The following is a 25355-nucleotide window of genomic DNA, read 5'->3' on the forward strand; positions in this document are numbered from 1 at the left end:
GCTCTGGAGCAGAGCCCTTGTTCTTGGCAGGGTCTGGGGCCAGCAGTGCTGTGCCACCTTGTTGAGGCCCTTGGTGTGAGGGGCAGCAAGCAGGCAGGGCTGTGCAGCCCTTTAACTGCTGCTTCTGGAGGTGAAGCAGGTGCCTTGTCCCAGCCCAGCTGAGAAATCCATCTCTGCCAGGCACTTCTGCCAGACAAGCTTGCTCTGCCATAGGCCTGTTCTGGGCCCTGCACCAGGACCCCATGTCACAGGTTCACATGTCAGCTTCAGCCTCTCTGCTGTTGTACCTGTAATAGTGTGAGAGCTGAAATCCCCCCTCACACCAACACCGTGCCAAGGGTTGGCAGAGGCAGAATCCAGAGCTCTAGACTATTTGGGCTGAAGGTGAGGGAGGTTTTTCTGGGAGAAGGGCAGAGAAGAGAAAGCCAAATGCCTTTAGGATGGAAGCAGGTTCTCCCTGCACACACACCTCAGGAGCTTTCTTCTGCTCAAGCCCATGAGTGCTTACGACCCTGAGAAGGCTTCTGCACATGGCCTGAGAGAAGCTGTGGTCTGGGGACTGCTGCAACACTGGGGGACCCCAAGTCCTGGTTTGGCAGGGAGCAGCACTCTGGGAGTCCCTGCAGGCAGCAGGAGCTCACCGTGACAGGCACGGGAAGGGCATCAGCTCCATGTGAGGGGCCACGGGGAACCGCGAGAAGAGCACGACGAGTGGGAGCCAGTAGCCCGGGGCAGGGCTCCTACCATTCGCGGCTGACACCGAGACGGTGTCGCTGGCACAGTCCCGAGCGTGGAGGGACCGGGGGACTGGCGCGTCCGGCGGAGTCACCAGGGCTCGGCCAGCCGTACCTGCATCCCGGCTGCAGCACAAGAGTGTGAAGGTGAAGAGCCGCGAAGGCGTCCCGGAGCCTCCCGGCACCGCTGGTGGCTGTCAAGGCCGTGCCCCCTACCCCGAGCCTCCACCTTCCCTGGGGCGTAGTGGATCCGCTCTGTGGTGTCGTCCACTGCACCTTGTTCCCACCGCTGGGAGAACTGCGGGGACCCGGCCCGTGGAGACTTGGCTCGTTCTTCCAGTCTCCCCGCTCCACTTACCTCCGTCCTGCCTGGTTTCCTCATTCTCCCCACTCCCCTGACGTCGTGCCTGCCACGGGCTCCCCGGTTCTCCCTTAGTTCCCGCAAGCGGTGGCCTCTCTGTGTTCCCCGGTCCCTCCCAGTCCTTCCCGGTCCTCCACCCTCTGGGCCATTGTGAGTTCCTCGGTACCCTCGTTCGCCGACAGTCCCCTCACTTATTCCCCCGGCTGCCCTGGAGGGCAATCATGGCCCCGACGCCCCCTGCAACGACGGCCGCCGATGACTCCCGCCTGCGCCTGGTTCCGCTGGTACCGGAACAAGCTCGTCATGGGCCCGGAGTGTGGGACCACGGCGGGCGGGTGGGCGGTTCCAGGCCGGTCCCGGGGAGCAGTGGTGGGCCGACGGCGGCGGGGCTCGGCCTAAGCCGGCTATTTTTGCCGCCGCCCTGGGCTAATCGCCTGAGCCGCTTCCCGGTGTTAAGTAACGGCGAGGCGGGATGCGCTCGGCGGCGGCCCCGGCCCGGGCGGCCCTGGGCATTCGCGGTGCGGCGGAGCCCTCAGCGACGTGCCCGGTGAGGACTGGGGGCAGCGACCGCCCGCCGCTGAGCGCGGAGGAAGTCCGGACCGAGGCCGGGTGATAGCAGCGGGCGACGAGTCGGGCTGAGGATTGTCATGCTGGGACCCTCGCCCGGCAGCTCCCCGGAGAGGGATACAGGGGCCGGCAACCAGCCACACGGTCCCGGCCGAGACAGGCGGGTGCGATTCCTCCTGCCCCACACCACAATCCCGCTGCCGTCGGTGCGCGACGAGGAGCAGCTCTTCTACCGGCGGCTGGAGGCGTTGGTGGCTCTGGGCCCCGGCAGCTTCGGGCCGCTTTTCGCGGCCGACGGCTGGAGCGACCTGACGGGTGAGCGCTCCTGAGTGCCGGGCTCCAAGGGTGCTAGGTCGGGGATGCCGAGGCCCAGGACGGCTCTCAGATTACTCCACCGCTCGCAGAGGACCGGCTGGTGCGGAAGCGCGTGGTGCGGAGCGGGCAGGGCGGGTCGCGGCCGGGTCCGGGCCAGGAGGTGTCGGTGAAGATGCTGGGAGTCCTGGACAACGGCGGGCTGGTGGAGCGGGATCCGCGGCTCAGCTTCGTGCCGGGCCACGGCGACGTCGTGAAGGTCAGCCCCGGCCGAAGCGCGGAGGCGCGCTGAGCGGTGCCCGGTACAGAGCCCGGTCATCCCTGTCGTGCCCACGTCTGCAGGCTCTGGAGCTGGGCGTCCCCACCATGCAGCCTGGGGAGGTCTCCTTATTTCTCGCTGCCTTTCCCTATGGCTACGGCCGTCTGGGCAGGTAGGAGGGGCGGGCAGGGCAGCTGGGATGGGTAGCGGGACCAGGAGGGCAGGAGCCGGAGCAGGAAGAGCCAGAACCGGTAGTGAGCAGGGGGGCGGGCGGGAAAAGGCATAAGCCATTAACTGACAAGAGATGACAGGGCTCTGAGGGGCGGAAGCATGGCTGGGGGGCAGGGGCAGCCGGTGATGGTCCTGCAGGGAGCCCGACGTGCCCCCCGAGGCCTCGTTGCTGTTCGAAGTGACGCTGCTGGAGGTGCGGGACGACCCCGAGGCGCAGCCGCTCCCACCCGCCGCCCGCCTGTGCCTGGGCTCGCAACGCAGGGAAAGGGGCAACTTCCACTTCGCTCGGGGCGACTTCGAGGCGGCGCTGCGCTCGTACCGCCTGGCCCTGCGCGCACTCGACGGCCCCGCCACCGGTGAGACCGGGAGGAGCGAGGAGGGCCGGGGCTGCGGGGCGGGGTGGGGTGCTGAGGCTGCACTTGTCCCGCAGCCCCACCGGGGCCAGAGGAGGAAGAGGAGCTGCGGGAGCAGCGTGTCAAGTGCTTCAACAACTGCGCGGCCGCGGAGCTGAAGCTGGAGCGGCAGGACGAGGCGCTGGCGTCCTGCGAGGCGGTCCTCCGCATCAGCCCGGACAACGGCCGGGCGCTGCTCCGCCGGGGTCAGGTAGACCAGCAACCCATCCCGCCCCGCCCACAGCCCGGCGTAGCCCAGCCCCGCTGCTCGCCACCGCCGGCTCCTCTCTCCGCAGCTACTGGCACAGCAGGGCCGGGACCAGGAGGCAGCGGTCGATCTGAGGCGAGCCCTGGAGCTGGACCCGGCCAACAAGGTCCGACCGGGCAGCGTGGTCCCTCAGAAACGATGCCGAAGTATTGGGGCGAGCGGGGTCCCACAGGAGCCCGACTCGAGGGGCACCGGGACTGTCGGGGGATGCACCCGCTGCAGCCGCTCTGTCGTCTGCAGGTGATCCACGCCGAGCTCTCGCGGCTGCTGAACCGCCGGAGCCCCTCAGACCACGCTACCCCTCCCGAGTCCCACTACAGCCCGACGCCGCCGCCTCCTCCGAGCCCCGGGTGCGTAGGCGTGCTAGCGAGCCGGGCCGTCGCGGGGCAGCCTGTGTGCGTCTCAGGTGTCGCTCACAGCGGTCTCTCCCCGCAGGGCCCCAGCACCGCCCGCAGCGGAAGGAGAGGCTTGACTGGCCTCGCGGCGCCCGGAGCCCGCTCGAACGAGCAGCCCCATCACGGCTGGAGAAGAAGGTGGACGGAGAAAACTGTGTGGCTCCCGCCGTCCGGACCGCGGCACCGACTCGGCCTCGGGCCGAGGGGAGGGGAAAGCCTGAGCCCGGCCCCGCCCGCCCCGCGGCCGCGCCCCCTGGCGGGTGGGCGCAGCTCCGGCGTCTGCGCCCCGGCTTCCGGCTTTTTCGCCCCCGCAGGCAGAATGGCAGCCATAGCCCGCGGCCAATCAGGCGGGGCCTAGACTGAGAGGATCGCCAATAGAAGGGCGTCATGGGGGGCTCGGTGTGGCGATTGGCTGTGCCGCGCCCTTAAAGAGCAGCGCGGGGCGGGGCGCAGGGGGGGTCAGTGCGGGACGTGGCGGCGGAGCGGAGGGCGGGAGGCAGCGGCGCCATGACCCGTGAGTGCGGGCCCGGCCCGGCCGGGCAGGGGGAGCAGAGCCGAGACCCACCCTGTGGGCTGGGGCCGGCTTAGGGGGTGGGGACGGCGTCGTGACCCGTGGGTCCAGGGTGTGGGCTGGGCCGTGGGGTTGGGCCTGGGCCTGGGCCTGGGCCTGGGCCGCGGGGCCGGGCCCCGTGCCGGGGCCGTTCTGAGGCGGCCGCGCCGTCGCAGGCGGGAACCAGCGCGAACTGGCGCGGCAGAAGAATCTGAAGAAGCAGAGCGACTCGGGCAAGGGCAAGCGGCGGGACGACGGGCTCTCAGCCGCCGCCCGCAAGCAGAGGTGAGCACCGTCCCGACCTCACCGTTCCCCCCATCCCCGCCCCGATTCCCCGCTCCGTTCCCGCAGTGGTGCCAGTACCGCTGCCAGCCTGGCGACGTGCTCTCCCGCAGGGACTCGGAAATCATGCAGCAGAAGCAGAAGAAGGCCGACGAGAAGAAGGAGGGCGCCAAGTAGCCCTGGGCTGCCGCCGCCCTGGGGCCGGGCCGCCCGCCGGCAGGATGCCCGCTGCAGCCCCGGGACCAGGCCGCCCCGCCGGCGACTCCGGCAGCGCCCTGAGCCCGCCTTGGGACCGTCTTCTATTAAAGTAGCTTGTGGAGCCCGGCATGACCCGTCTCCTTTCTCCGTACGCCCGGGCGGGGGAGTGTGGGGGGGCACGGCTGCCGGGAGGGAGTATTTGCTGCTGGGGAGGTGGAGGATGGAGAAAACGCGGCTGTGGAGCGGCTGCATCTGCCCGGTACAGAACAAGAATGGGGCTTGGCCTGAAAGGTGTTTTTGGGCATCGCTGGGGGCGGTCGGGGCGCAGCCGCAGGCTGAGGATGAGATCTCTGTGAGCCCGGGGGATGGAAGCAGGGAAGGGTTGCACTGTAGAGGGACGATGGCTTGTGATGGTGGGAAAGGGGGCTGTGGGGATGCAGTGGTGATACCGGCTGGGCCTCCTACAGCTGGTGGGACCAGCAGGTGCAGGAGCTGGAGCAGGGTGAGGTGCTAGCTCTGCAGCTCCTCTGCAGATGCCTTCGGAGTGGGATTTGTCCGTGGTGAAGACATGGAGCCAGCATCTATTCTGTTTCCTGTGCTAGGTCCAGCAGCAGCGTGGAGCTGTCCTTGGGGTAATGCTGAGGTCTGGTCCTGCACTGAGGCCTTTGCTCTGACCCATCCTCTTCACTTCCCTGCGGGGCCCAGAGCACTGGTGTCAGAGACCCCCACTACTGCAGCAGGATGGAGCCCACGCATGCTAGTTCCACAGGCCTTGCTCAACTTGGAACTGTATACCATGGGCAACAGAACTTCTCACCGTGCCAGGTGCAGCACTGCTTCCACCACGTTGGTGCCATCCTTGGCACTGGTCTCACAGAACAGGGACCTGTGGGCCTGGAAGAGCAGTGGCTGTCAAGGGGGTCCCTGCCAGGTCACTGCTGCTGCAGTGTCAGAAGTATGGCTGCTCACCATGGCCAGCTGCTGCCCCTGGGCTGTGTGGACCCCCACAGTCATTGGCAGGCCAGGCCTCAGGTCCATTTTGTTCCCCACCAGCATGATTGGCAGTGGCTGCTCAGTGGCCTGTGGGAAGGGAGGAAGAATGAGGCAGCACCCAGCCCCCACTGTTGCCCATGTCCTCCAGGAGCTTTAGAGCTCTGCCACATGCATCACCTGCCTCCCATGATGCTTGTGCCAAGTGTGATTCCAGACCTGACACACCATCAGAAGGGAGAAGTAGGGGGAAGCATCCCCAAGGCCTGGTCCCTCACCTTGCTTAGCAAACAACCCAGCTTTCACTCCAGCTCCCCTAGGACTGCCTGGGGCATGGCACAGCCCAGCTATCCCTGAGGAAGTCCCAAGGCTCCTGCCATGCTCCGGGGGGCCTGGGCATCTGTCAAACCCTTCACCTACCTTGATGTCCTCAATCCAGTGGCGGACACTGAGGAAGCTGCTTGGGGAGCTAATGTCGTAGAGGAGCAGCACACCATGGGCTTTGTGGAAGTAGGACTGGGCAATGCTCCGGTACCTGGGCAGGACTGTCACTGCTGCTGCTGCTGCAGTGACTGCCAGCCCATGGGGCTGCTGCTAGAGCAGCACCTGGCATGGCAGCATGACCCCCCAGGTCCTGTACGCTCACCTCTCCTGTCCAGCTGTGTCCCAGATCTGTAATGTAGTTTGTTCCCCATCCACCAGCAGCTGCTTTATTTGGAAGTCCACCCCTGCCAGGAGAGACAGCTGGGGGCTGCTCCTGTGCCTCTGCCCCAGCTGGATACCCAGAGTGCTGGGAGGCAGGGCAGCTCTTGGCTGCGGAGGAGTTCTGAGGGTGCTACCAAGGGTACTGGAGATGTCTTCTCTGAATTCGTTCATGCAGAGGCGCAGCAGGAAGCTGGACTTCCCTGTGCCACTGTCTCCTGCTAACACCAGCCGGTACATGGGGCAGGGCAGTGCGGGTTCCTGCCTCTCACATCCCTGATGAGATAAGCACTGGGTGGTGGTGGGTGTTGGCAGAGGATGGAGGTGTGCCCTGGCTTCCCTCCCAGCTTGGTCCATCACACTGGGTGAGGAGATGCTGGTTACCTCTGCTGCGAAGGCAGGAAGCTTCCTTTTGCTAAGGCTCCTGGGAGAACTGCTGGGTCCCTCTGCTTCCCTTGTTGGGGGGCTGGAGACCTGCTGAGTGACAGATGCCATGGTGATGGGCCTGACCCTAGGAGCTGCAGGTGAGCAGACCTATGTCCCTCTCCCCAGACCAAGATGCTGAACAGGTGGCAGGTCCTTCACCTCAGTGCCCTGGTGGGAGCTGGGGTGGGGCCAGTCCCATGAACTGTGGCTGCCCACGCTACTCAGTGAGGAGGTGCTGTCCATGCTGGAGGCTGAGCTCTGCTGCTGTCTGAGGCTGGCACTGCTGTGGCCCAGGTCTCTATCTGCCTGGGAGGCTGCAGCAGGGAGCAGGAGGTGCAGGGACTCGTGTCCCCCACTCCTGTGCCATAGGACAGTGCTCAGGATAGGGGTCTACAGCCAGCACTGCTTTCCCACTCTCCATCTTTTACCTGCTGCAGGTGCCCTTTGGGTGGGCAGCAAGGGGGCTGCATGACTGGGAAAGGGGGAACAGCTGTAGGACAGAAGGCAGTCATCAGAAGCACCCTGGAGGGGTACCTGGGGCAGAGGGTACTCCGACCTCCAGCTCCAGGGGCTCATGTGGGTCTCAGAGTACTGGCAGCAGCACATGTGCTGCATCCCCACAAGCCAGGGCTGCTGCAGGGTGAGCAAGGGCAGGCAGCCACCATGCCCCTGCTCCCATGGAATGGCCAGAACCCAGCAGCCCTGCCCTCCCCTCCCTGGGTGGTTGCCAGTCTTGGCCCCTTGTCCGCTCCTGCCTGGCTGCCAGCCCCATGCACTGCCAGGCTCACCACCAGTGGGTCTGTGGTTGAGCGGAGCAGTGGGGCTTAGCACAGGAGGCTGTTGCTCTCACAGAGGCTCCTGTTCGTTGTCCTGCTGGGAGGGAGCAGTCTGAGCCCAGTGGCAGCAGGACCAAGCCAGGGGAGGGCTGCAGCCCCACGTGTGGCACCCCCCGGGCAGAGGCATGTCCCTGGGGGCTGCTGCCTGGCCAGGCTGGACGTACTGCAGCATCCTGACCTAGCTGGTGATTGCCAGGTTCTCCTCTGCCATCGCCTGCAGAACCAGCTGCTCCCTGCAGGGACACGGTGGCATCCTCACAGCAGGGCCCCTTGGGACCTGCTCCCTCATCTGCACAGGGTCTGCCAGCCCCAACCCTGCTGGCACCTCACAGCGGGGGCGGCAGAGGTGCCCCTGGAGGTGCTGAGACAGTCAGGGAGGGCCAAGGATGCCCAGTGTCATAGGGCTTGTCAACAGTGGGCCTGGAGGGACGTGCCAGCAGCTCTGGGCAGGATTCCCAGCTGCCCATGCTCATGATAGGGCCAAGGCAGCACTGCCCTGTGGACACGTGGCTCTCACCATGGCAGCCAGGTGGGCAGGAGCACACAGGAGAAGGCAGAGCCCCTCTGCCTCTGGTCTGGCTCTGCAGGGCACCTGCTGGCACTGCCACCATGCTGGCACCACACCATGCACAGGAAGGGCCTCCACAGCCCTGGGAGCAGACCTGCCATGCCTTTCCCCCAACATGCCACCACCTCTTGTGCTGCTGGGCCTGCCCAGAGAAGTCCCTCCGGAGCCGCTCCATCTCCTCCTGCAGCCGGGAGATGCCACACTCAGCCTCGTGCAGGGTGCCACGCAGCTGTAGGTTCTCCTGGGCAGGGAAGAGGGACCCTACTGGGGCACAGCTCATATCACTGAGGAACCCCGGGGTGCCCCCGGCTGCAGGGACTCCCACCCAAAGACTGCCCAGCCCTACCTGGTTGATGTCCCCAAGGAGATGCCACAGCCACCCAGTGCCTGTCCCTGAGCCCTCCATGGATTCTTCCATCTCCTGGGGAGGGAGAAGCGCCAGCTGCAGCCCTGAAGTGCTGGGAAGTGCAGACACCCACTCCCCGTGCAGCCTGCAGTGCCCCAGTCAGGGACCCCACGACAGCTGCACCAGGAGTGACCAGACCCCAGTGCCACTCACCCTGCAGTGCTGTCCTGTGTCCTGCCCACTGCAGCAGGCTAGTGGGCACAGGACCTGGCAGGAGCCCTGGCCACAGGAGTTCGTCTCTGCCTGACACCAGCTCTGCCTGGTGCATCTAGTGCTGTGTCCCTTGGTGCTGCCAGGCCCCATGGGGCCACCCAGCATGTTTGCCCTTTGGGTGGGGCAGGGGCCCTGGTAGGGCTGGCACTGTGCCCTCCTGGGCAGCTAGGCTGGGCCCCATGCTGTCCTGGCTTGCTCTGGTATCCCCACCAGTACCTCCACCTGCTGCCTTCAGCTCTCCCTGGTTTCCTCTCCCACTGAGGCACTGGCAGGTACCAGGGGCTCCATCTGCCCATCGATCCACCCTGCTAGTGCTTTCCCCAGCCACAGAGAGCAGACGGGGTGCAGGGTGGTCTGGAGGTGCTGTGACCACAGCCCCAGGGAAAGGGGCAGCTGATGTGGTGGGATGGGAAGAGACAGGACAGGAGCAGCTGGAGCCACGGCTGGGCATGGTGCCCACAGAGCCCACAGGACTCTATGTCCTGGTACTGTCCTCAGTGTCCTGGGGCAGGCCCTTGCCAGTCCCTGCTGCCCAGGCAGGTGCTTGCCTGGGGCTCCTGCCCCTGTGCTGGCCCCGTTGCTGAACAGGCTGGAGCTCTGATGGCTCACAAGGCTGATGTACTGGTGCTGTGCCATCCCTGTGTTCTGGGCAGGACAGGGGGGCTTCTCCAGGGGCTGGGGGCACTGACCATGGCTTGAACACACTTGGGGAGCCCTGGACCCCAGCGCAGTGCTCTCTGCTTTGCCACCTTCTCTCTGCCCTCCCTGTTCATCCCCCCTCTCCCCACTCAAAGACACCTTTGCCCATGGGGTGCTGCGGGCAATTCCTTTCCTGGCTTCACCACCACAGCCTGTGTGTGGTCAGATGGTACAAGCTTGGCACAGGGTTTTATATAAAATGTATTCAAGGAATTATTTACAACAAGCACACCACCAGCAGGTGAGCAGAGACAGCCAGGGCAGAGCCCTGCTCCCCTGGCAGGCCCTAGGCCAGGGCAGCTGGGCTGGCAGCTGGTGTGGTAGGAGCTGCCTTCCTGCCTGGAGGGAGTCTGGCATCAGCTGATGCTGAGCACCCACCACCCCAGCTAGCTCCAGCTGGTCCCTTGGATGGCCCCAGCTCAGCACAGGACCCATGTCCCTGGGAGCACCCACCTCCTGGGTCCCCCTTGATGCCACTATTTCCTGGGGCAGGAGGTCAGGGGACACCAGCAAGACCCTGCAGGGCCAGGGCACAGGCACAGAGCATGGCAGGAACCAGCCCTGGCTGCTGTCTGGCACAGTCCATCCCAGCAAGGACTACGTGGAGACATTGATGCGCTGCGAAGCACGTCGTCGTCGCAGGACACGCACAGCTGAGCTGCTGCGATGGTGCTGGGGGGAGCTGCGGAGGCAGAGGGGACTCAGCAGCAGCCAGAGGTAGAGCAGCACACAGGCCCAGCACGAGGACATCTTCACCCAGAAGGTTGACCAGCTGCCATGTGTGAAGGTGGTCTCCAGCACCACATTCTCGTAGCTGGAGGGAGAAGGATCCCAGTGCCAGCCGCTGGATCACCCCTATCCCAGCAGCTGCGTGTCCCTGGGCACATCCCACCGGTCACGGAGACCCCTCGCAGGGTGCTGATGTTGAGGAGGTGACAGTGCTGGAGGTGATGCTGCTGGCAGGGTTGCAGTCCAGGCTGGATGGCTGCACGAGCAAGAGGGAAGGGGAGTAAGGAGGGCTGGGCAGTGGTGCAGACTATACCTGAACCAGTTGGTGAGGGTCATCATGACATAGAGTGATGCAAGGAAGAAGACAAAGTGAAAGGCTGAGTAGCTGTAGACCACCCGGTCTCGCTCATCCTGGACCATGCACTGTCCCCCATCCTTCTCCTCCACTTGTTCACGGGTTGGCTCGGTTCCTGGGAAAGCAGAGAGGGAGCAGGGTGGGTCCTGCCCCCCCTGCTCACTGCACCTCTGTGATGGGACACAGGCACCCAGTGTCTGCTCTGCACCCACCTCTCAGCTCCTCCTCCATCTTCTCAGGGCAGCAGAAGCAGCAGGACGGTTTCTGCAGAGACAGCAGTGTGGTGGCACGTACTGCTGGGGCAGGGCACCCTGGCCCCATGGCTGCCACTGCTGGGCTGAGCCCTGACATAGGATCTGGCCCTGCCTGGTGCTGGGGCCGCCTGGAACCATGGAGCTCACACGGGCAAGAATGCCCCAGGGGAACCCCACCCTCGTGCTTGGCTGGACAATCCTGCCCCAGTCCCTGGATGAGGGCTGGAAGCAGTGCGCCTGGGGTGCCCGTGGCAGGAGGACACAGGGCACAGCTGAGGTGGGGCAGCTTCTGCACTTACTTTAAACTCGAAGCTGTAGACTTTGACCATCCAGAGTGGCCCAAAGATCTCAGCAAGGTAGGAGGCTTCATTGCTGTGCCCAGAAGAGAGGCAGAAATAGTCACATGAGCATCCACTACCCTGTGCCAGGCCCCCAGCCTACCCCATGGATTCAACACAGCTACAGGAGACCTGTTGTGCCATGCCCGGGGTCACTGTGTCACCCTTGCCTATCTGCAGATGCCCTGCATGATCTGGCTCTTGTGATTTCCCATGCCACAGGCTGAGGACAAGGTGCCCACACAGTGCCCATCGGGCTGGCCATGACCGGAAGAGCTGGTGCTGTGGTCACCTTGCCCACCCTGCACTATGGGCACACGCACCATGCAAAGAGGACACAGGCGTACATGATGGCAGCCCCCAGCACAGCGACAGTGGTGTCCTCGGTCTGCAGCTCATCCTGCCGCACGCCCGGGAAGCAGACGGTGAGGTTCTGCCCCTTGTAGAGCACTGCGGGGAGGCAGAGGTGAGGCAGGGGCGTGCCCGGGCAGGGGATGCTGCCAGGGGCAGTGGGAGCACCCACCTCTCTCTGGGGGCCGGCTGGACAGTGCGGAGAAGGTGAGGTACATCACGTAGCAGCTGATGATGGAGGACTGCAGCAGCCCTGACCGTGGCTGCCCTGCAAGGGTAGGGGCAGAGGTGTAACCAGAGCTCCCAGAGTGCCATGGCTGATTGATGGGCTCTGGCAGGCAATGGGCAGCCTCCTCCCATTGCTCCCCTGCCCAACACACTGCACTGAGGCACAGGAGGGGCCAGTGGGACACCTGAGGAGCTGCATCTTCTCTAGGTGCTCAAATGGTGGTCCCGAACTGCAAGCCCACAGCATCCTTCCAGCCCCATGGCCAGCCATGCAATGCAGCAAGCTCCACTGAGCTGTGCCATGCCGTTCTGTTCCATGCCATGCCATGCCATGCCATGCCATGTGGTACTCACGGAGCCGCACGCAGGGTGTGATGGAGATGAAGGACATGAGGCCGCAGAGGCTGCCATTGAGGGTGAGCAGCACCTTGTTGAGAAGGCAGGCAGCTGGGTGGGTGTAGTACTTGTAGAGGAAGGAGAAGGCAGCCGAGGCGAGGGTGTAGAAGGTTGCAGTGGCCAGCAGCACAGCCAGGTACCACCGCTTGTCCTGCGCCGCTCCCGTCAGCCTGCCAGGAGAGTGGGTGAGAGCTGGCAGCAGGCAGGTGCCCTCCCGGCACCCTGGCACTCACCAGTTCTTGTTCCAGGTGTGGGCAAAGGCTGTGATCAGCACCAGTTGGATAAGGATGAAGGCGAAGCCCCCACAGACACCGGTGTAGTGCCAGGCTAGGAGGAGAGGGCAGAGTGGGGCTGGCACAGCAGGTGTGTAGGAACCCAAGGTGCCAGATCAGGCAGGGTGAAGACCATACCTTGGATGAAGCCGTCCTCGGGGATGAAGAAACTGGCGGCACAGAGCCCCACCAGCAGCAGCAGTTTCAGGAGCCAGAACCTGCCGGGCAGTGAACATCAGAGCGACAGGGCTCCTGGCACCTCTGGCCCTGCCAGCAGCCAGCGCAGCCCCATGCCCCATGCCTGTACCTGTTGTGGAGCTGAGCACGGCAGTCGGTGCTAGAGCGCACATTGAAGAGCAGAGCAGCCTGTGCCAGGTGGAAGCAGGAGGTGCCAAAGCAGACCCGGTACACAGCTGAGGAGCCCACCATCTGCTCACAGTCCCTGCCCCCGGGCAGGTGTTCGCACAGCACCGCCGAAAAGGGCATCTGCAGGCATAGACAAGTGACAGGATGGGTCTGCTGGTGTGCCCAGCATCCCTTGGCACCCACAGCACCCAGCACCCTTGAACTCCTGACACCTCTAGCATCCTTGGGACCCCCATCACACCAGGCAAGTCCTGCATCTTTGGTACCCCTGGCACCCCTTCTCCATTGGCACCTCTAGCACCCTTGACAGTTCCAGCAGCCCTGTTGCTCCCAGTATTCCCAGCATTTCCATACTCTTGACTCTTGGCACTTTTGGCACCCCTAATGTTTGTGGGACTCCTAAGTGCCCCTGAGATGCCTGGCACGCTGGCATTCCCAGCACTCATGGTATTCCCCAGCACCCTCAGTGTCCCTTGGATCGCCAGCAGTTGCAGTACCCCTGGGAGCTCTGGCACCCCCAGCGCTCTTGGAACCCCCGGCACCCTGGATGTCCCAGTTCCCATCTTCACCTTCTCCCTGACGGCCTGGGCCACAGTGCGGGACAGCATGAGGCAGCAGACAGCAGAGGCCAGGACGTGTAGGAGCGTGTAGAGGATGCGGGTGCCCGTGGACACGCGGAGCCCACGGCAGGCACTGCAGCCACAGCCGCAGCACAGCTGGGGGAAGGATGGTCAGCAGGGACCCCCATAGGCCAGAGTCACCCCCCAGTCCCTCCTGGCATCCCCACCACAGTTCAGCCCTACACCCAGCCCCACCAATGCCTTCAGTCCCACCTGGCAGAGCAACGACTGCAGGAGGTGGCTGTGTGCCCGTGTGCCCGCCATGGCCCAGCTTGGCTCCGCTCGGCCCCCACTGCCCTGATGGGATTAAGGGGATTGTCAGCTTGGCCCGCCCCACCATCTGCTCACTCTACATCCCGGCAGCCCATCCAGGGTCCACCAGTGACACCAGACCATAGGTACCCTGCCTGGGACCTTGGCCCCTCACTGGATGGGATAAGGCTGTGGCAGACAGACTGGGCATGGGTTGGCATGGAGAGCACATGGCATCTGTGGGGTGCTTTTGTCTGAGTGACAGTCGATGGTCCTGGAGTGATGTCATGGTGGGTGAGTGGATATAGGGCTACCAAAGGGTTAGAGGGATGCAAAAGCACCTGAGGAAGATGGGCACCTCACATGGCAGGGGACAAAGCAGGGGGTGCAGGGACCCCATTGCTGCTGCAAGGGCTGTGCTGGTGTCACCCTCCTCCAGCTCCTCCACGGCACCTTTGGCTTCATGCCAGAGCAGCCTCCACACAGCAGCAGCTGCGTGGCACTTGCCCAGCATCAATGCAGGATGCCAGGAGCAGACAGGGTTGGGACATCTGACCCCATGGGCATGATGCAGCACCACCCCGGCAGTGACTCTGGGGGCAGAGGGTTTGGCTCCTAGCAGCTGTTGGTTGGAGACTCACTGGGCACCAGCTGCTGCCAGGCAGCAATGAAGACCAGTGCCTTTCACAGGACAGTGTGTGGGGGTAATTTCCCTCCTGTTCCTCACAGGTTAAAGTGTCCCACAAACTCCTGAGCTTGTTTGCTTCTATTCCTCCCATTCCCAACCTGTCTCCTGCAGGGGTGCGAGGCTTTGGGTGTGTTTAGGGTTGGCCCCACAGCCCTTGGGACCTCAGGGGATGCTGTGGCTGGCTGGCTGGCTTGTCCTCACACATCCCTGCACTGGGGATGACCAGGAGTGGAGGGGAGCCAGGCCCAAGTGGCTCAGCAAAGAGGATGCAGCGTTTGGTACAGTGGGCACAGGCGACAAGAGGAAATGGCCTCAAGTTGCCCCAGGGGAGGTTTAGGTTGGACATGAGGAACAATCTTGAGGGTTGTCAAGGCCTGGCTAAGCCTGCCCAGGACAGTGGTGGAATTTCCATTCCTGGAGGGTTTCAAAGCTGGTGGAGCTATGGTGCTGTGGGACACGGTTCAGTTGTGACCTGGCAGCTCTGGGTTAATGGTTGGACTCTGTGATCTTTTCCTAAACGATTCTGATTCCGTGATGTGGAGGAGCTGGCAGGGGACAGGCAGACACAGGTGCAAACACAGCACAGGCCACTCCAGGGCAGGTTCCTGTAAGACGCCCTGGCAGTGCCAGGCTGGAGTGGCACGGCCACACTCTGCCCCAGACGCTGCAGGGCCGGGGCTCAGGCTACCGGGGCCGGGAGGTGCTGCAAAGCCGGTTCGTTCCCCGCCGCACACAGTGGGGCCAGGCGTTAGCATGTGGCAGCGGCGGGAGCCAAATCAGGATCTGTAACCCTCTTACCGGCTTAGCGCGGCCGGCACAGGGGCAGCGGGCAGGGCAGCGCCGTCCCCCGACCGGCGCCGTCGCCGCAGCGGCTTTCCCCCAGCCCCCCGGAGCCTCTGCAAGCCGCCGGCACCGAGCCCTGCGGAGCCCCCGTAGCCGCTGGTCCCGCCCCGGTTCCACAGTGCCCACCCCCAGAGGGGTGGAGCCGCTGCCTGGGAAGCGGCGGCAGAGAAGGAGCCGCTGGGGGTGGGCAGGCGCAGGGCTCCCCGCGGGGACGGTGAGGACCGGGAGGAGGGACTGGGAACGGGACCGGAGCTGTCGCCGCTTCCGGCGACCGCGCGTAACCGGAAGCGGGGCGCACGGCGGCCGCACGTGATCGGAAGCGGGGCCCAACAGCGGCGGCGGGATGGCGGCGGAGGGTGATGTGGAACTGGAGCTGGAGACGGAGCCGAATGGTTCCGGCGGCGGCGGCGATGGTGCGGGCGGCCGGGCGGCCGAGAAGCCACGGAAGCACGATAGCGGGGCGGCGGACTTGGAACGCGTCACCGACTACGCGGAGGAGAAGGAGATTCAGAGCTCCAACCTAGAGACGGTGTGGCGGGCGGGACCGGGGCGGGGCCGGGTGATGCCGAGCCGGGCCCCGAGCACCGCGCTTGCATGTCCGCGGCGGGTCCGCCCCGGTGCCTGTCCCGCGCGGTGACTGTGGTCGTCCTGACAGGCCATGTCGGTGATCGGAGATCGGAGGTCCCGGGAGCAGAAGGCGAAGCAGGAGAGGTAACCACACACGCTCGCTCGGGACTCGAGACACCGGCCCGCTCCGCGCACTTCCCGCACCGGATCGCCCCATGGAACCCGTACCGGGCGCTGGTCGGCGGCTTCTGTGGCTGGTGTCCTGGGAGCCCGCGCTGCTGCGGGGTCCGGTCCTGTCCCGCAACCCCCCAGAGGGGAGCAGGGAGCCACTGGAGGATCCCGGTGGGTCACTGGGTTTTGTCCTTTTCTTGCCACAGGGAGAAGGAGCTGGCCAAAGTAACCATCAAGAAGGAGGACCTAGAGCTGATCGTGAGTAGAGCAGGGCGGATAGTGGCATGTTCCCAGCCTCAGGGCGTGGTGCCCGAAGTGGCGGTGGGGGCATGGTGGGCGTTTTCCACCAGCCCCTCCTGTGGCTGTGTCCCTCCAGATGACAGAGATGGAGATCTCGCGGGCAGCTGCGGAGCGGAGCCTGCGGGAGCACATGGGCAACGTGGTGGAGGCTCTCATCACCCTCACCAACTGAGCACTGTGCGCCTGCCGGACAGGCACACGGCCAGCACCACACCCAATAAAGCATTGGTGGGAGCTGGGCTGTTGGTGTGATCTGTGATACACTAAGCACTTGACCCTGCCCAGCGGGTTACATGTGGCAATGCCCTATCCTGGGTGTGGCAGCAGGGGCCCACTGTCCTATGCTCTCAGGGAATGATGGTGAGCTCAGTGTGGTAGCAGCTATGAGCTGTCACAGCACCCTGGCTGCTGCCCTTCCTGTCTCACAAGAATAGGACACCTCTGTCCCACAAACACAGCCAAAACGGGTAAGAAAACGACCATTTTAATCAAACCCAGCCTCTGCAGAGATAGAAAAGCCACACCCTGTACAACAGGGGAGGAGACAGTGTCACTGCTGTCCCACACCAAAAATGGGGAAAGTGCAGGTGACAGGGAGGTGCTGAGGATCAGACAGGGATGGATGTCCATGAACTCCTCCAGCAGTGGTTGAGCTGGAGCCGGGGGTGCTGCCGCAGTCCTGCAGGGCTCTGATGAGGGGTAGTGACTGGTGGAAGAGTGGCATGGCCACAGGCCTGGCTGGCACAGGCAGACCATCATCTCCACAGCACCAGGTCTCCACAGCAGGGGCTGCAGGACAGACAAAGGGCTGGTTGCCACAAGTCCTGGCATGATCTGTGTCTTTTCTGTCCCTGTCCAGGCTCGCAGCAGCTGGCAGAGATGTGCTGTCAGCCATGCTGTCCTGCCTGCTCCCTTAGGTGGTTTTCCGTTTCTTGGCCGAGGGCCTCTCGAAGACGTCCCGCACGCCTGCGGCTTTCTGCTTGAAGAACTTTGTGTTCTGGGCACTCTCCTGGCCCCAGGCTGAGTCAAAGGATGTGGTGTCCTGGTCCACCAAGTGCGTATACTTGGTCCGTCCCGAGCGTCCAAAGTTCTTGACCTGGGAAGAAGAGCATGTGAGCAGTGTGCAGGGAGGACATGGGGACCCACAGCTCACTGTGACCCCTTGATGTGGCACCATGGCATGCTGGTTGACACCCTCTGGCCCACACACTTACCTGCATGACTTTGGGCAGGATGGTCTTGTTGAAGTGGTCCTCCAGGGTTGGAGCACTGAAGTCCCTCTTGTAGACCTCCTCATCTTCATCCTACAGGAGAGGGACACACTTGCTCAGCCACCAGCTTCCAGCAAGAACCAGCAGAGGTGGACAGACACACCAGGAGTACAAATCTCTGCTCTGCTGGGGTTGCCACAGTGCTTATAGCCCTAATAACCCATGGTAGGGGATGTTAGTGTTGTCCCCCAGACTTATCTCTGCAGCCATCTTCATGCCCCCAGAGCCTGGCTGTAGGCCACACAGATCTGGCTTGGTTCTGAGAGCCCAGCACCCCCAGTGGCAGCAAAGAAACAGCTCATCTGCTTTGGTGCCATCTCACCATGCGCTCTCCCACCCGTGGTGGTGGTTGGTGGCGCCACTCACTCTCTGCCCCCAAGAAGTGACCCGGTTCAGATCACCTTGGTCACCTCAGCCGAGCGCAGCTTCCAAGGGCTGGCTGCTGTTCAAGGACACCCTCACTGCCAAGGGCTCCCTGCAGGGAGACAACATCCCCATGCCTTCATGCAGCCCCTCCTCAGCCCCCTGGCACCACTCACCATGAAGAAGGCGCCACGGTGGTAGTACTTCTGCAGGAACTTGTACTTGCCCTTCACTGCCTTGTTGGTGATGACCTTGCCATTAGCCCGCAGCTCAGCGCGGCGCTCCTCCTCTGTCAGGTTCCGCATCCGCTCAATTTCTGCCTTCTCCTTCTCCATGCTGGGCAAGAAAGAAGCCCCTGAGAGCCCCTGTCCCCATGGCACCTTCCCAGCAGCACTGCCATCCCCAGTCCCATGTATTTGCTGACTAGGAGGGCAGAGTCAGCCCAGGAGGGGCAGAAGCGCTCTGGGAATCCCAAGGAGGAGACACCTCAGCCTTCCATGGGACCAGTTCCTACACAGACAACTTACGCCTCTCGTTCCTCGCGGTCTCGTTTGATCCGCTTCAGCTCGCGCACCTTCCAGGCCTCGTACTCCTCCTCATCATTCTCATCATCTGTGTCAAGTGCGTCCAGTGCTGCCAGCGAGCGCTTGTTCTCCTCAAACTCCTTCTTTGCTTCCTCCTCTACAATCTGCAGCAGGGACCCAGCTAAGCTGGCTGTGGTGTCTGCCTCATGCCCAGCGTGACCCCTTCCTGCCCCTTGGTACCTTCAGTGTGTACTTGCGCCTCTCCTCCGCCATCCTCTTTGCCTCCTGCTCCAGCTCTTTCTGCCTCAGGGCCTCTGCCTCCCGCTCCTGCACGGTGATCCGGTCCTTCCTGCAGGCAGGAACCACCACAGCAGCTTCAGCCTTCCAGGAGCCAATGCAGCTGCTCAGCTCCTCACAATCTCCCACATCCTGCTCTGCAGCCACATTCAACCTTTGTCCTCTCCATGGACAGGGCCCACACAGCTCTGGGCTCCCCACTCACTGTCTCACTATGACTACAGACCTACACACGAGACCCAGCCACTGGCCACGGGGGAAAAGGTTCCCCCTGCAACTGTATAGCACTTGCCAGAGAGTTGTGGACTACGGCCAGATCCCGCAGTGGTTGAGGGGATGTCAGTGCAGGGGTCGCCCTGCACTCCTCGGAGGTAAGGAAAAGGACACCACGGCAGTGAGCTCTACAGAGCCCCCAGCCCCAGTTCCCCTGTCCCCACCCAGGGCTGACCCATGCAGCTGCGCCACCCACTTGCGGATGAAGACAGGCTTGAGGCGCGGCTCCATCTCATCCTCGCTGTCCGTGTACTCTTCATACTCAGACTCTGACTCAGACTCTTCTCCGGATCGACCCTCATCTTCCAACTCCATCACCTCCATCTCCTCGGTTTTCCTCTCCTGTGCGCGCTGGCGCATCATCCCACGCCGCCGCTCAATCTCCTAATGGAGATAAACACCAAGCAGTCAGACGCCAGCCACTACTGCTCCTCTCTTGCTGCTCTCTCCAAAACACATATGGGATGTTGGCTATGGGACAATGCACCTCTCCCTCTGGACACAGGATGGGACTCTCCCGGTGTCCCATCCCACCCAAGAAGAGAATAATCCACATGTGAAGTAAGAATGAGCTGTGACACTTGTGCAGCTCCCCATGAGAGCCCACATGCCTGTGAAAAACAGCCATTTCAGCCCGTGTTGTTCAGGGGCTTCCATGGACCTCTTATCTGGCTAGGCATGTGTACCTCATCATCGATCTCTTCCTCTTCCTCCTCGCTAGTGTCCTCCCTCTCCAGGCGCCAAGCTTCTCCCTCCACCTCTGAATCACTTTCTCCAACCACCTCGGGCTCCACAATTTTTCTGTGTCTCGCCAGCCTACAACAGAACCCCTGTGAACAACAGCACTTCAAATACAAAGAAGCTGCAACAAGTTGTTTGTTCAGTACAATACAGGCATGAGAAGAGCCAGACACTAGAGAGTCTCACACTACCTAGAAAACGTTGCCAGCTTCTTCCCAACATTCCTGCCCCTCCTCACTGCAGTGTGGCAGCATGCAGTCTGGACTCCCCAGACCCTTGTGTGGGCAGCTCTGATGGGAAGCAGGGATAGCGACGCTGCTCTTCACCGATCCCAGTACTCACCGCTCCTCCACATCCTCAGCGATGCGGTTCTGGAGGCGCCGAAGCCGGGGGTCGTTGGCGAGTTCCTCCTCCTGCTCCTCGGGCTCCACCTCCTGCTCCTTCGCCTTCTTGATGAACTGAAACTCCTCGTCCTCCTCATCCGAGGACTCCATGGGCGCGTAGTCAGGCCGTTTCCCCGACACGTACCGCTTTACCTTCACCTTCTCCATAGAGAGCTCACCTGCGGGCACCAGGCCGTTACTGGGGACCTTCGTCCCCCCGCCAAGGCCTAGCCAGTCCCGGGCCCCCATGTTTCCACCCCACGGCCCAACCGACCCCAGCCGTCGCCCCCTCACCCTTCTCGTTGCGGACGGGCACGGCGCCCGCCGTGGACTGGATCGGCGGCTGCTTCATCAGGGCGCTGGGGACCGACATGGTGGCGGCAGGACAGAGCCGGGGCAGGCCGGGCCGGGCTGTGCAGCGGTCTCTGACAACAGCCTACGACAGCTGCTCACCCGGAACCGGAACGCCACTTCCGTGGGAAGCGGAACGCGCCGGCGGCCGGGGCGACCGACAGGAAGTGATGAGTGGGGGGGAGGGGGGTGGTGTCGTCACTTCCGGGGCGCCGCGCGGCTATGCCGGCAGTGGGCTCCTGGCGCTCAGGCCGGCTGCCAGCTCTTTGTACGCCAAGGCGGTGGCGGCCTCGGCCGGGCCCGGTGCGGGTGGCGGCGGGGAGCTCTCGGCGGTGCTCTCCTTCTTGTACCCCGTTCCTTCCTTCTGCCTCGCGTCTCGGTCCCGGCCTGGGACGAAGGCCCTCGAGTCCCACGCCGGTAACCCCCGGCCGCTGACGGCCGGCCGCTCCGAGCTCCTGGCCCGGCGGGGAGTTCCTTTCTCCGACCCCGGTGCTCCTTGCCAGGGCCCTCTGTTTGCGGCTGCTGATGCTGTGGCAGCTTGGGGCATTGGCTTTAATGCTCTGGCTGTCGCCTGTGCTGTGCCTGCCACTGGAGCAACTGCACTCGGGGCATAGCTGGAGCATGGCGGTTGTGGCTGCTACTGTGGTGGGCCATGCCCCAGCCCTCCTGCTTTGCCTGCCCCAGTACTGCAGCCTGCATCCCCATCTGCTGGACAGCGAGAGTGAGCAGCTCCTGTGCAACCATGTGTCATTGCAGCCCTTGGGGTAACCGGTGCCAGGAGGCAAAGTTGCAGTGCAAGGCTAGGGCAAGCCCCAGGATTCCCAGTGGCACTGGTGACATCTGTATGTCTGGAAGGGCTGGGGCACACTTGCTTTGTTGCAGCTCTGAGGGGTTTTCCTGCCCACATCTGCACACATCAGCCTGGGAGCGGTGCAAGGTTGCAGACGGGAAAGCTGAGGGCAGAGCTGGGAGTGATTGGCTCAGTGAGTTGTCCCTACTCTGGCACTGAGGCACGGAAGATGAGACTTCTCTTGAGGTTGGGCAAAGTGTGTCACAACCCACCGCAGCCACGTCTGCCATCCTGTGCCGCCCACTCAAAGGAAAGGAAGAGGTTTTCTGTTCTGGGAAGTCTCCCAGCAGCAGGGGGATTTGGGCTGCAGAGGGGCCAGAGCAAGATGCTAACCCAGCATGACTAGTGGTTGCCCTGCCCTTGCCAGAGCAGGTGCCTTCATGGCCATGAAGGTGGGCCAGAAGCAGAAGCTTTTCCAGTAGGTGGATCAGAGCTGGAGCATGATCCCAAAGGAAGCATAGGAAGGCCTTTCCCTTGCTCTGTTCCCAGTTCCAAGCTGAGTATTTCTGTGTCTGCAGAGCTTTGGGCTGCGCCCTCTGCTTGGAGGAGGTGGGACAGTCCTGTCAGCTGTGTAGGGGGTAGGATGGGGTGTGTGGTGGGTCCCGGTGCTGTGGGTCTCCCTCAGTGACTGGTAGTTTGTGGCTTGCCTCAGCACCAAGGAATGAGTAGAATCACAGGATCATTTTAGTTGGAAAAGACCTCTAAGTTCACTGTACCCTACTCATCACTGCCAGGTCACGACTAAACCATGGCCCTCAGCACCACATCTCTGTGGCTTTGAAACTCCTCCAGGGGTGGGGACTCCATCACTGTCCTGGGCAGCCTGAAACGGGCCTTGACAAACCTCAAGAGCAAGCAACTGTTCCTCATGTCCAACCTAAATCCCCCTGGTGCAAGTTGAGGCCATTTCCTCTTGTCCTGTTTCTTGTTCCCTGGGAGAAGAGACCAACCCCATCTGGCTCCAGCCTCTCTTCAGGGAGCTGTAGAGAGACAGGAGGTCACCCACAAGCTTCCTTTTCTCCAGGCTGAACAACCCCAGTTCCTTCAGCTACTTCTTACCAGACCTGTTCTTCAGACCCTTCACCAGCTTTGTTGCCCAATGGATTTGCTCCAGCACCTCAGTGTCTTTGGAGTGAGTGCCCCGAAACTGAGCTCAGGTTTTGAGGTGCAGCCTCACCAGCACCCAGTACGTTCATAGCTTCCTCATCCCACAGTGACTGCTGGTCCTGCCCAGCCATGCCCAGGGATAAGCAAGGGCTAGTTGCTGTGTTCCTGGCCTTTTTGCCTAGATGATAGCTAGAGCTCCTGCTCTGTCCTTGGTCCTTTGATGAGATGTTAATCTTGAAGGTTATCACAGAGTGTTCCCACCTTGAAAGCCCTGTGCTACCATAGCAAGGAGTGAGCTTTGACACAGGGCTTGGTGAAAAAATGAGATGCCCCAGTGGAAGGAAAGCAGACTGGGGAATTGCAGACAAAGCACAGTGTGTCCTGGCCAGGTGAAGCAGAAGTAAAGAGCTCAGCAAACAGGGAAGTGCTTGCATAGCCTGGCTCAGCCCTCTGGCTGCAGGCAAGAAGTGGCCCTCAGCCTGTGATGTCTCCTCACTGCCCCACACCCCCTCAAGAGGCACAGCCAAGCTGGAGAAACCCAGTGCTGGTGCCACCCAGGCTGGTGTGATGGCAGCAACAGGTCCCAGCCCCGCAGATGGGGTGCATGAGGAGTCCCTGGCAAGGCCCTGTGGTAGGGGGTGTGTGGGAGTGTTGTGACCCTGTGGGTGTTGCTGGGGACATGGTAGATAGGCTGCCACAAGATGGTGTGGCCGAGGACAGCCCTGGCCCTTCTCCCCAGCATGGCAGCTGATGATGATCCTGCAGCAGCTGTGGGCTGTGGCAGGGGTGGCACTGCACAGACAGGACGGGTAATGGCAGGGTGTGACACACCGCAGCCCAGAGCAGGCCCAGCTGTGGGTCGATGCTCAGGCAGCACTGCGGCTGCTGATGGCACCGTCAAAGGCAGATAAAGTTACAGAACCAGCCTGAGCCGCCACTGTTTGTGTCTGTGGCTGCACCACAGGGCAAGGTCAGAGTGCTGAGGGTGTCCCCTGTCTGTGACTGCAGCAGGGTGTTGTGTCTATGAGCACAGCTGGGAACGGAGCCCTGAGCCAGCAGGACCCTGTGAGTGCAGCCTGCCAGGCTCCAGGGGCACTGGGGCTTTGCCAGAAGCCTCCTGGTAACACCCAGCAGAGAGGGGAGGAGAAGGGCCAGAAAGACCCCGAGGGAAGAGACCCCAGCCAAAGTTTGGGGAGAAGGCACAGGTGAGCATGGGGGCAGCAGAGCAGAGGGGCTGCATCGGCATGGGGGCAGAGTGGGTGGTGGTGCCTCAGCAGACACACAGTCATTGATTGGGTCGCTCTGGGTGCCCTCTGCCTGCTGTTTGCTGCCTGCTATGGGGTTTTCTCTGCTGTTTGCAGGTCCCACTGCCCTTCCTCCACAGGGTCCCCTAGTGTGGTAGTTGTATGGGAGTGGCACTGCTGCTGTGCTGCTGTGCCCCTGAGCTCCCCTGGGCTAGGGGTGCCTGCGGGAGGGGCACAGTCCTGTCCTGCTCTGCCTCCCAGAAAGCTCAGGCGGATGGGCAGTTGCATCACTCTCAGAGCTTGTGTAATCTCTACAACCCAAAAGCCAAACATTGACCTGATTTTTCCATGGAAGTAGCTTCCTATTGATTGTGTTTGCTACAGGCCCACACTGCATTGTGTGCTTGGTGCTGAGGAGCATGAGGTGTCTCCTCTTGGTCCCTGGAGCTGTTTGGACCCTGTTCCCACAGTGTGGACTCCAGAGCATGCCACGAGACATCACCTGTCAGGGCAGAGCTCTGAGCAGACCTTGATGCTGGTGTGATCATGTCCTTGCCATTCCCTGGGGTGTGCTAATGCCAAGTCAGCTAAATGTCCAAGGCTGCTGGCAGAGGTGGCTGTGGCAGCTGCTTCTCCCCTCACTGCCCCATGGGCAGGAGGATGCTGAGCAGCCTGTGAGGTGTGGGGGAACAGCAGCCATTTGGATCTGGGCTGGGGCCCTGCTCCACACTCCATCTGCAGCCATGGCCCCACCTCAGGGGGACAGAGGTCCTGTTGGCATTGGAGGCTTCATGCATAGGCTATGCTTGCTGTTGACAAGCATTGTCTTTGGCAGGGGCATGGGGCAGGCAAGTGGCTCCAAAGCCAGCAATTTATCTAAGTGCCATTGCTTCCTGCCTGCCTGCCCCACGGCACTCAGATAAGCCCCATGGTGACAAGGCCTCTTTGTCAGCTCCGCTCCCCTGTGTGACATGTCACCTGGGCCAGGTGCAACAGCTTGTCAGGCTTGTCACCTGCCCAGGCACAGCCCCAGTGAGGTGTGATGAAGATAAGGGATGTGCTGGGCGGGACATTGCTGCCCTCCTGCTGGGGTCCAGCTCAGGACCTGCCGCCCACACAGATATCCCCCATATAACTCCACGGGGCACTCCCAGCTCAGTGGCACACCCAGGCGCCAGCTGGGGCATGCCAGCTGCTGGGGACAACTGCTGAACAAACTGCATTGGTGTGGGGGTGAGTGCTGCATGTCTGTGGGTGCCTGGGACATCTGGTGGGACCATCACCTTGGAGAATGGACCAGGGATGCTGTGGCCAGTGGCAGCCCTTGGGGCCAAGCCTGGCCAAGTCAATCCCCCTGAGCAAGGACGTGGCTGGTGTCTGCCCTGCAAACCTAACCCAGTTTTGCAGAACCTGTCCTGTGCCAGATTTTCTGGGTGTTCTCAGCATCCCGGTTACCACGGTGACTGTTTCCTGTGCAGTCGCTAATGCTTCATGATCTTGATCACGATACTGGAGCAGTTTCCTTTCCTCTGTAGGGAGCTGCAGGACCTGCTCCTGCCTCGGTGTGCCCAGACCTTCCTGAGGTGACAAAGATTCAGGTCAGTTTGGGTTCTGCTGCTTTCGCATTGCTCCCAACAGGGTCCCGCACACACGGGGGACAGGAGCAAATTGGTTTTATGATGACTGGAGCTGAGAGGAGCTGTGGCTTACTTCTCACCTGCTCTCCTCTATGGAAATCTCCTGAAGCCTGAACCTGGGCTGATGGATTTTCCTGGTGTTGCTCTTTCCAGACAGTTTCTCCATTAGGCTGCAGCCCCAGTAACACGGAACTT

General features: G+C 62.5%; 4 protein-coding genes across 4 annotated transcripts; 2 read left to right on the forward strand and 2 right to left on the reverse strand.

Moving 5' to 3' along the window:
• Window positions 1-4000: 4000 nt before the first annotated feature.
• On the forward strand, window positions 4001-4565 carry SERF2 (small EDRK-rich factor 2). The gene is made up of 3 exons (XM_054388162.1): window positions 4001-4033; window positions 4246-4354; window positions 4465-4565. The coding sequence occupies exons 1-3, from the start codon at window positions 4027-4029 to the stop codon at window positions 4526-4528; spliced, it is 180 nt and encodes a 59-aa protein (XP_054244137.1). The 5' UTR covers window positions 4001-4026; the 3' UTR covers window positions 4529-4565.
• Window positions 4566-9986: 5421 nt separating this feature from the next.
• On the reverse strand, window positions 9987-13562 carry SERINC4 (serine incorporator 4). The gene is given in 12 exon segments (XM_054388146.1): window positions 9987-10203; window positions 10432-10602; window positions 10604-10737; window positions 11027-11099; window positions 11389-11515; window positions 11589-11684; window positions 11999-12210; window positions 12274-12367; window positions 12451-12530; window positions 12620-12798; window positions 13248-13394; window positions 13512-13562. Coding segments are annotated over 12 exon segments (1581 nt in total).
• Window positions 13563-15424: 1862 nt separating this feature from the next.
• On the forward strand, window positions 15425-16319 carry HYPK (huntingtin interacting protein K). The gene is made up of 4 exons (XM_054388188.1): window positions 15425-15610; window positions 15737-15792; window positions 16026-16077; window positions 16196-16319. Exons 1-4 carry the CDS (start codon window positions 15425-15427, stop codon window positions 16289-16291), a joined length of 390 nt encoding a protein of 129 aa, XP_054244163.1. The 3' UTR covers window positions 16292-16319.
• Window positions 16320-16665: 346 nt separating this feature from the next.
• On the reverse strand, window positions 16666-20344 carry MFAP1 (microfibril associated protein 1). Its single transcript, XM_054387930.1, has 9 exons — window positions 20266-20344; window positions 19931-20150; window positions 19534-19663; window positions 19044-19231; window positions 18518-18626; window positions 18281-18441; window positions 17930-18089; window positions 17334-17423; window positions 16666-17215 (listed from the first exon to the last, which is right to left on the reverse strand). Exons 1-9 carry the CDS (start codon window positions 20342-20344, stop codon window positions 17033-17035), a joined length of 1320 nt encoding a protein of 439 aa, XP_054243905.1. The 3' UTR covers window positions 16666-17032.
• Between the last annotated feature and the right edge of the window lie 5011 nt (window positions 20345-25355).

This window comes from Indicator indicator, chromosome 16, assembly GCF_027791375.1.
Source record: "Indicator indicator isolate 239-I01 chromosome 16, UM_Iind_1.1, whole genome shotgun sequence".
NCBI classification, from domain to species: Eukaryota; Metazoa; Chordata; class Aves; order Piciformes; family Indicatoridae; genus Indicator; species Indicator indicator.

Excerpts from the sequence above, each read along its gene's own strand:
- SERF2 (XM_054388162.1), top strand. Across the intron at positions 4,355-4,464 it reads GCCGCCGCCCGCAAGCAGAG|GGACTCGGAAATCATGCAGC; the intron begins GTGAGCACCGTC and ends GCTCTCCCGCAG.
- HYPK (XM_054388188.1), top strand. The coding sequence starts at position 15,425 with ATGGCGGCGGAGGGTGATGTGGAACTGGAGCTGGAGACGGAGCCGAAT. Across the intron at positions 15,611-15,736 it reads AGAGCTCCAACCTAGAGACG|GCCATGTCGGTGATCGGAGA; the intron begins GTGTGGCGGGCG and ends TCGTCCTGACAG. Across the intron at positions 16,078-16,195 it reads AGGAGGACCTAGAGCTGATC|ATGACAGAGATGGAGATCTC; the intron begins GTGAGTAGAGCA and ends GTGTCCCTCCAG.
- MFAP1 (XM_054387930.1), bottom strand. The coding sequence starts at position 20,344 with ATGTCGGTCCCCAGCGCCCTGATGAAGCAGCCGCCGATCCAGTCCACG. Across the intron at positions 20,151-20,265 it reads GCCCGTCCGCAACGAGAAGG|GTGAGCTCTCTATGGAGAAG; the intron begins GTGAGGGGGCGA and ends TGGTGCCCGCAG. Across the intron at positions 17,216-17,333 it reads TCCTGCCCAAAGTCATGCAG|GTCAAGAACTTTGGACGCTC; the intron begins GTAAGTGTGTGG and ends TCTTCTTCCCAG.